Raw genomic sequence first — 9,729 nt, forward strand, 5'->3', positions numbered from 1 at the left:
ATAATTAATTATCCAATCTGGCCATAGCTCACTGGTGGTCGTTTGGCATTATGATTATCCAGAACACGACGGTGCATTTTTACACACACCCACACACATCTATAGTACAAGTGCACGTGTTTGTGCACACACACACACACACACACACACACACACCGACTTTCAACTCTGTAACCCAACCTTACCTTTTTGACCATATTTCTTCCCATATTAATCATCATTCACCAGATGAGCTTAACCAAATTCTTAAAGACTTCTTTAGTCTTCAAAAAATTGTTTTTTTTTTGATGCAGTCACTGTGTACCAGGAGAAAGGGTAAAATAATATGAACCAATAATATGAGGTTTTTACCTCCTCTTACCTACCCCTATCCCCACTTATCGGGGTCTCAGCTCATAGCCTAACATACAAAAGGAGGAGAAGCTCAGTTTTACACTGACTTTAATGCATCATTGCAAAATAAGGACAGATCTGTAATATGCAGGTAATAATTAAGTATATAAACAGAGACTTGTATATAGATAATATAACAGATTAGACCAAACATTCGAGACTCAATCCAATCATAACTATATCCCTTTTAAAATTAGAATTCTATCAGCCACAACATTAAAGCCACTGAGGTCTATTTGAGCACAAAACCTCCCCCATCAGGCTGCATATTTTTGGAGTGTTCCTGTTATGCAGTAAGGCAGAACAGGGTCATAGGTGCCCAAGCATCTCTGATGCTCACAGAGGAGTGAGATGCTTTAAGAGGTCTTATGGAGCAGAAACATACATAACTTTGGCCAAGTAGTTTTAGAGCTATGGCTATATTGTATTTGTCACACCATTTACAGACTGATGTTTGTATCAGGAAGAATAACGACTTAATGCAGATAATTTATAGGCCAGTAGCAATAGCTGTCCTTGATGTGAACACCCACACATTTTGTGAATTTAGACAAAGTTGGGATCACCATGGTATTTTTTTTCCAGTGTAATCCAAAAATTCCCCGTGGTCCTTGTCAGTCAGTCCAGAAATGATGGACAACAAAGACGAAATGCTCTCTTCTGCACTTAAAGGAGCCTGCAGAGGAAAAAATAAAGTTTTTTTGGATCTGGGGTTAAACAAAGTATAATATTCTACTTAGTTATACATGTGTACATATAGACTCATTCTGAAGACTTAAATAATACATTTTTGTTTCCTACAAAGCACAGAACAGAGGGTATGCATTATAGTCACATGCCCTGCAAAATACACAACCTCTCAGACTCATGTGCAATGACAATGTGCTTGACAGCAATCTCAATTATCAAAGAACAAGTGGTACGTGGATATGGCCAGACCTTGGGTTTCCTGCATTTTTATTTATTGTTTTTTCAGTGCTGGAGAAAATACATTAAGGCCTGGTCCACACAAATCTGTATATTCAAAAAAACAACAGGTTTTTGTCTGCAGTTAAAAATACCACAAAACACAATCAAGGCAGGTTTCAGGCTCATTCTGAGCAAGCTAAGCTATTGTAGAGAAAGACAGACATGTTTTTAGACTTACTGTTTAATGTAAATGTTTCAGAAAACTGTTTACCCTGTCCACACGGCTCCGCTGGAAGGCATTTTCGCAAAGCTCAATTTTCCCGAACCTAAAATGCCGTTTTCGTGTGGACGGGGCCAGTGGTTCTCAGTCCCAGTCCTGGAGTAGCACTGCCCTGCTGTACACTTACTGCTGCAACTCAGTTCACCTCAGCTAGGGCTCCTCAGAGAGTTTAGTAATTAGTTGGATCAGGTGTGCTGAAATTAGTGTATACTCTAACACATGAGGGACAGTGGTACTCCAGGATTAGGATTATGATACACTGCACCTTGTTTGGTGGTAGAACTGCATGTGAATTTTAGGTTTAGTTTAGTTAAGCTTAGCTTAGCTTGGTGAGTTGAAAACAGGACAGAATACTACAGAAGAGGCTATGGTCGGCGTTAGTTATGAATAGTTTAGGAAATGTTTATAATTTTGTTTTTAGGTAGAAGGTTATGAATTTTATTTAGAGCTCTTACATATAAATGACCTTACTCAGGTAGGGTAGATACGAGTTAGTAGCCCAAGGACTCTTATTGGTGTAGTGCAGTGTGTCTGTCAAACCAGAAAAGCAAGCCTGCCTGATTATGTTGTTTGACTACTTTATGTGACCAATAATCACATACAACCTGACAGACCTGAGGTGAGCTGTGGGAACACTAAGAACACAAAGAATGGTGTGTGTGTGTTTTGTAAGCTTACATCAGGGCCTCCCATATCAGTGCGAACCCAGCCTGGATGAAGCACGGTGCACAGAATTCCATCAGACTCCAGGTCAGTCGCCAGGCATCGAGTCACCATGTTCAGACCAGACTTTACAGGAACAATACAGCAAAAATACATAGTTTTACTGCCCAACATTTGTGTACAATGTTTGTGGTAAAATATGAAATTGTATATATTAGATGTTACTATTACAATGAAGGAAATTTGGTCCCTTGCTGATTTTGTAAGTTTGCCCACTGACAGGGTCATAACCAGTCTATATAAAAAAAATCCAAAAAATTACTTGTATAATTTGCATTTTGCAGAGAGAAATAAGTATTTAACTTCCTACCAACCATTAAGAGTTCTGGCTCCTACAGACCAGTCAGACACTCCTAATTAACTTGTTACCTGTATTAAAGACGATCTGGGGCTCCATCAAAATCTCACCTCGTGGGGTATCCTTGATCATGAGAAAAGTGAAAGATCAGGTTAAAACTACACGGAGATAACTTGTTAATGATCTCAAGCCAGCTGGGACCACAGTCACCAATAAAATAATTGGTAACACATTACACAGTAATGGATTACAATCCTCCAGTGCCTGCAAGGTTCCTCTAACACCTGGAAGATTCTGAGAGCGATTGGGAGAAGGTGCTGTGGTCTGGTGAGACAAAAATTAAGCTCTGTGTTTGGAAGAAGAGAAATGCTGACAGTGACTCAAATGACCCAAAACATACAGCCAAGGCAACAAAGGAGTGGCTCCAAAAAAAGCACATTAAGGTCATGGCGTGTCCAGACCTTAATCCCATAGATAACTTATAGCAGGAGCTGAAGCTCCGAGTTGCCAAGCGACAGCTTCAAAATTTGAATGATTTAGAGATGATGTACAAAGAGGAGTGGACAAAAATGTATCCTAAAAATTAACCTACTCTTAAAACTAGACCAGGGGTGAAACGATTACTCGATTTAAAAAATTGATCGATTAATTGTCTGTGCCTCGAGGAATCGTTTAATTAATTTTAAAACGCAGAGCACAGAATTTTGCGCTTAGCATTACGTCACCCATGCACAGAAAGCAGGTAGAGGGGGCGGAGGTTTTTGGAGCGGTGAGCAGATAAATTTAACAACAACAAAACAAATCAATGAGATTAACATCAATGTACCTTAATACCATAATAACAGCGCTGTGGAGCGCTGATTATTATTAACACTGTCTAATATGTCTGGTTAGTTTATTACAATGGAAACAAAGTCTAGACTTAATACAGGCTTTATGTAATCAGTAAACACAGAGCTATGGAGTTTAAAAATAAATACATGTTAAAGTTACTCTGGCCGGAATGCACGGATGTGAACTGTATTATGTCATTTAGTCTTAGTTATGTCAATGAATTAGATCTGAGTAGTGTATCACAGGTATTTCCGAAAAACATCCAAGAAGGAGACTCCACTGATTGATTGCAGCGAGCTTATCTAACAATGGCAGATCTGCCGTCTCTGCTGTTGAGAAGCTAAGATGCATAACATAAAGCCAATGTTTATGCGTTTATTATTGATTAATGCCCTATATTTAATACTTACAAGAAATCCTAAGTTTAAATGATTTAACTTCAAGTCAAGTCATTATCAACCGCTTTATCCATTAAGGGTCGTGGGGGGGTGCTGGAGCCTATCCCAGCAGGCATCGGGCAGAAGGCAGGATACACCCTGGACAGGCCGCCAATCCATCGCAGGGCAGACAGACACAGACAGACAAACAGACACATGCACTCACACACTCACACCTAGGGGGCAATTTGTGTCTGACATCCAATCAGCCTAACGTGCCGTCTTTGGACTGTGGGAGGAAACCGGAGCACCCGGAGGAAACCCACGCAGACACGGGGAGAACGTGCAAACTCCACACAGAAAGACCCGGGTTGCCCCAGCCGGGAATCGAACCCAGGCCGTCTTGCTGTGAGGCGGAAGTGAGGCCCCTATGATTTAACTTAATTTTTAAATTATTAATTATTAAATTGTTACTTGTGGCATTTATGTCTAGTTTGTGTTTTATTCATTTCTAATTGTGTTTGCAATGTGGAAATGTTTGTTGTGAATATAAAAATGAAACCAAGTGTTCATTCATTATTAAATTAAATTTCTTATTTTTATGAAATCTCTTATTTTTTTCAGTAGAGTACTCGATCACTAAAATAATCGATAGCTGCAGCCCTAAACTAGACTATTAATTTCTATGTCAGTGGGCAAACTTCAGCAATGAGCAAGAGATCAAATACTTTTCCTTCCCTGTACATTACAGTTGTATGAAAAAGTTTGAACACCACTGAATATTCATGATTTTTATTTATAGATCATTGTTTATTCAGATCAGCGATTTTAGTTAAATATATCATATAAACACAGTGATATTTGAGAAGTGAAATGATGTTTATAGGAAGTACCGAATGTAGTATGCATGGCAGAAAAAGAACACAGCATTCAGAAAACAACACTTGCTTCCCACAGTAAAATTTGGTGGTGGATTCATCAGGCTGTGGGGCTCTGTGATCAGTGCAGAGACTGGGAATCTTGTTAAAGTTGAGGGTCGCATGGATTTTAGTCAATATCAGCAGAATCTTGAGAAAAATGTTTAAAAATCAGTGGGAAAGTTGAAGTCGCACTGAGACTGGATACTTCAACAAGACAACGACCCTAAACACTAAACACTGCTCAAAATCTACTAAAGCATTCATGCAGAGAAACAAGTACAACATTCTGGAATGATCATCTCAGTCCCCAGACCTGAATATTATTGAATATCTGTGGTGTGATATAATGTGGGCTGTCCATGCTTTGAAACTTCAAACCTTACTGAACTGGAGATGTTTTGTAAAGAAGAATGGTCCAAAAAGGAGGATCTCTTAAATATCTGTCATTTTTTTGTTCGGGTGCCCAAATTTATGCACCTGCTTAGTTTTGTTTACACACTTTCTGTAAATCCTATAAACTTCAATTCACTTCTCAAATATCACTGTGTTCATTTGCTATATGATATATTTAATTAAAATTGTTGATCTGAACAACCAATGATTTATAAAGAAAAATCATGAAAATGATCAAGGGCGCAACTTTTTCATACCACTGTATGTGGGAAAGATTCTGTATTAACCCAGTGTGCAGCTGCTCCTTACCTTAGAGGCCCTGTAAGCATAACTTTTAAAGAAAGCTCCCTCGCCCCAATTGAGCTGGATGGAGCCTAAAGAAGAGGATATGTTAACCACAGCTGACTTGTGAATCCCCATCCCTCCACCTTCACCAGCCACTGCAGCGGTCTTTAACAGTGGCAGAAATGCCTGAAAGAAAAAACAATATCAGTGTCACCAAACAAAGACCTAGAAAGCATCTGTTTATGCATAATCTGTATTATCTGTTTACTTCCTTGCCTGTCCAAGACACTACTGAAGTCCTCACCTACTGTGCTTTTAATAATCAAGTTTTGGTTTTAAGTTTGAAAATGACTGGTAAGAGAGAAGACCAATGGCTGGAGGTTTGGGAGAGAAATGTTGTCCCATTCTTGTTTGATGTAGGATTCTGCACACCATAGGCACTAAATGCAACCTCATATCATCAGAGATGCAGGCTTCTAAAATGTGAGCTTTTAATAAGCTAAATGGCTTTCGGTTTTCAAAAATAATTTCTATTAATTAATTTTGCCTTAGTCCATTTAAAATTAGCTTCGGCCCAATGACCAGTCAAAGGTTGGACTCACCTTCAGTGGGATTTCATTATTTAAGATTGCATATTAATACTAAAGTCTTCCAAACTGTTAAGAACAACGTAGAATTATTGAGTGAACAAACCAGATTATCAGATTCTTAAAGGAGCACCTCCTGCTTAAATGACAGCTTTGCACATCTTGGTATTTTCTTAGTCAGTTTTATGAGGTACAGTAACCTGGAATGGCTTTTAATGAACAGCTGTGCAGAACTAGTCAAGAGTTAATTATTTAAATTTCTTGCTTCTTAATGTGTTTGGGAGCATCGGTTGTAAAGTTGTGAAGAGGTTGGTATACAGCGAAAAGCTCTATTTGTGTAATGATCTAATCCATATTATGGCAAGAACTACTCAACTAAATATTTTATGGAATGAGAGACATTCAAAAACATTATAATGAAACTAGATGTTATTAGGACTACCCCAGGAAAGAGCAAGAGCAAGAGTTACCTCTGTTGCAAATCAGACTTACCAGCCTCAGAAACCACAAGGTAACAGCAGCCCAGATAAGAGGCCACCTAAATGCTTCACAGAGAATTTTAGTTTGTTTAACACTTATGTTTACTACATGATTTCTTAGGTGTTCCTTATTCGTCACCTTGGTATTCATGTACAATGTAGGATACGTGTACTTCTTTGCAGGATTCAGCTTTTACTTGCTAATGTAATTTGCACAGTGAACTGTGTTCAGTGTTGCATAAGGGCACAAAGATCAAAAGCATCAGGTAATAATCCTTGTCTCTGTGCACATTGATTTCTCCAGTTTGTCTGAACATTTTAATGATATTATGTGCTGTTAATTGGCTATCCAAAGTCTTCGTGATTTTTATACCAAGGAACAATTTTAATACGTTTTTCGCAGACTGGTGAACTCCTGGACATTTTGTATTACCGTGTATGGACAGCACAATTAATATATACAAATGTCAGTTACCTTGGTCACAAACAGAGGAGCGACAGTGTTGCTCTCGAAGGTTTTCATCATGGCATCTCTGGTCACTGAGTTTAGGTCAGAATTGATGTGGATTGCAGCGTTATTAATTAAACAGTTGAGACCACCAGCACCCACTATGGTGGCCACTTCTTTGACAGCAGTGTCAATACTGGCCTCATTGACCACATCTGAAAGAAAATATTAATATTCAATTATATTTAGTTTTTTATGAGGCAATACAACTTATTTGGGTGAATAAATAAACAGTAGCGAAAACATATATATATATATTTATTTATTTTTTGTTTTTTTTTGTTTTCATTCTGTCATACTTATATTTTAAGATTGTCAAACAAACTTTAATATCAGGTAAATATAACCTAAGATAATGATTTTATTAATTATTGAAAAAAATATCTAAACCAATCTAGCTTTTTGATTAGTTCAATTTCAATAAAGCAGATTCAACATGAAACAGCTAAAAGATCTCAAAAAGCAACACATTATGCTGTGGTCTGAAATTCAAAAACAAATGAGAAAAAGTTGTTGATCATCTATCAGTTTTGAAAATTCATTTCTAAGGCTAGATAGATTTCACCAGACCACAGTGATGGCTAATATTCACAAATGGAAAAAACATGGAACACCGGTGAACCTTCCCAAGAGTAACCGGCCGACTGATATTTTTCTAAAAGGGCATGGACAACTCATTCAGGTGGTCACGAAGAAAACCAGAACATTTAAAGAACTGCAGATCTCACTTGCCTCAGTTAAGGTCAGTGTTAATGATTCAATAATAAGAAAGAGACGGGTCGAAAATGATATTCATGGGAGAGTTCCAAGGCAAAAAAACATTGCTGAACAAAAAACCTCTTGATGATCCCCAGGACTTATTAAATATTCTTTGAACTGGAGGAGAATGTACGGCCATCTGTTCGTAAACTCATTGAGACCCGATATATGTCGCACTGCTGGAAAGCATTTGTGCGCCATCTGCTGTCCAAATCTATGTACAACAACATCAAAGCAAACTGCTTCTTACAGGAGAATGTAGCTCAAATAAAAATTGTGGGCTGTTTTGTCATGTAGTTTGACTTGAACAGTGTTCAGTATTGAGTTAATTTGATACCAAAAGTTTTACACAGAATCGTAAAAACGGCAAAGAGAATTTTAAAACTAAAAATGATTCATATTTGTATAATATGATAAAACAAATAAATACATTAAATATATATTTGAAAGCTATTTTATTACTTTGTATTTTTTCAGTATTTGCTTAATTTTTGTGTTTTTGTAGTCTTTTGCTTCTGCTTTATTTTTTGTTTATAAGTTTCGGAACAGTTTCCACTGGTGGGCTAAGAAGGAGGCGTTGACCTTGTACATACATAGGTTCTGATTTAAGTCTGACGGATACAGTGAAACCTGTCTCTGGGTTTAGCCACGCCCACCATACCAGCATTCATGAATTTCCAAACATGGCGGAACGGCCTCGCCCCTTCACAAAGCATCTGTAAAACTTATTTTTTACATTAAAAGTTAAGATTAACATTATGAATAATTGCTATATGGTTTTTATATATAGTTTTTTACTCCCTTCAGTTAAGTAGAAGTGTAAAAAGCTCCCACATAAAAGCAGAGGTAGGCAAAATCCAAATTAAAATAATTTTCTAATAACTGCAAAGAATATCAATGTAACCCAGTATCTTTTAAAAATATATTTATGTATTTTTTAGAATACACATTTTTCCTTTTGATTTAATTAATAATATTTTGTTTGCACTTTTCTTGTGTGTAAAAAAAAATGTTTGGCACAAAATTAGCTCAACCCTGTGTGTACTTTGTGTCAAAAATTCAAGCTGTTATTCCAAAAAAATATAATATCAATAAAATACCATTAGCACACTAAACATAATCCCATAAAGGAATTTATGTAACAGACACTATCCTTTTTTTATTTTTCACTTTTTGACAACATATATATCCGTTCTTTACTTTGAGTCAAAATTTCACGTTGACTACACAGTGACTTGCACTTTTTTTACTCATTTTCTTACAATGTCAGTAAAACTATACCAAGTAGAATCAATTATTAAAACTCACCTAAAGGTATGACATGAATGCCTGTGTGAGACTCTGCAATCTGCCTCAGCTCCTGAAAAACAACAGAAACTAAACTTAACACGGTTTCCTTCTGCAGAGCAGCTTTAAGGAACCAGAGGAACAGAATGCAGAGGAGGCAGCAGATTTCCGCACACAGGAGAGTGAGATCTGCAGGATCATCTGAAACTCTGAACTCGTGTAATTAAACATGTAGCAGTTCTGAAAGTAAAAGATGAGCCCACCTGAGCTGCAGCTGGGTTCCGTGCAGTTGCGATGATCTTGCCCGGTCTCTCTGCAGATCTGACCAGCTGCTTAATCATCTGCAGCCCTAAGCCTCGGCTCGCCCCTGTAATCAGCACAGAGGCGCAATTACTGAAGTTCAGAGCCATGATCCACAGCCAGCCTGCAGCACAGCTTCTCCCTCTACTATCAAGCGCTCACTCTCACACACACACACACAAAGAGTGCACACGGTGCTGTGGGGGCGTGGCTAATTTCATAACACACTCTCTGTCTCTCTTTTTTTTAATTCCTTGATCCAAACCATGTTTTAACTAAACGGCACAGAGAGAAAATAACTCTCTGCATTAACACCCTGTTTAAGTCGCGGAGTACTGTGGGAGAAACAGAACTCAAACAGTTCCCTAAAACGTTTTGTCTCGGTTCCCGGATGGAC

General features: G+C 37.8%; 1 protein-coding gene across 1 annotated transcript; it reads right to left on the reverse strand.

Annotated features, from left to right (window-relative positions):
• Positions 1–424: 424 nt before the first annotated feature.
• Positions 425–9,663, reverse strand: zgc:110339 (SDR family oxidoreductase). Its single transcript, XM_022683946.2, has 6 exons — positions 9,296–9,663; positions 9,054–9,105; positions 6,954–7,141; positions 5,437–5,598; positions 2,261–2,371; positions 425–1,069 (listed from the first exon to the last, which is right to left on the reverse strand). Exons 1-6 carry the CDS (start codon positions 9,440–9,442, stop codon positions 956–958), a joined length of 774 nt encoding a protein of 257 aa, XP_022539667.1. The 5' UTR covers positions 9,443–9,663; the 3' UTR covers positions 425–955.
• Between the last annotated feature and the right edge of the window lie 66 nt (positions 9,664–9,729).

This window comes from Astyanax mexicanus, chromosome 10 (genome assembly GCF_023375975.1).
Source record: "Astyanax mexicanus isolate ESR-SI-001 chromosome 10, AstMex3_surface, whole genome shotgun sequence".
NCBI lineage: Eukaryota > Metazoa > Chordata > Actinopteri > Characiformes > Acestrorhamphidae > Astyanax > Astyanax mexicanus.

Bases quoted from the DNA above. Each gene is read 5' to 3' on its own strand.
- zgc:110339 (XM_022683946.2), bottom strand. From the start codon at position 9,442: ATGGCTCTGAACTTCAGTAATTGCGCCTCTGTGCTGATTACAGGGGCG. The intron at 9,106-9,295 runs GTGGGCTCATCT...GTTGTTTTTCAG, and splicing joins GGAACCCAGCTGCAGCTCAG to GAGCTGAGGCAGATTGCAGA. The intron at 7,142-9,053 runs GTGAGTTTTAAT...ATTTTCTTTCAG, and splicing joins CATTCATGTCATACCTTTAG to ATGTGGTCAATGAGGCCAGT.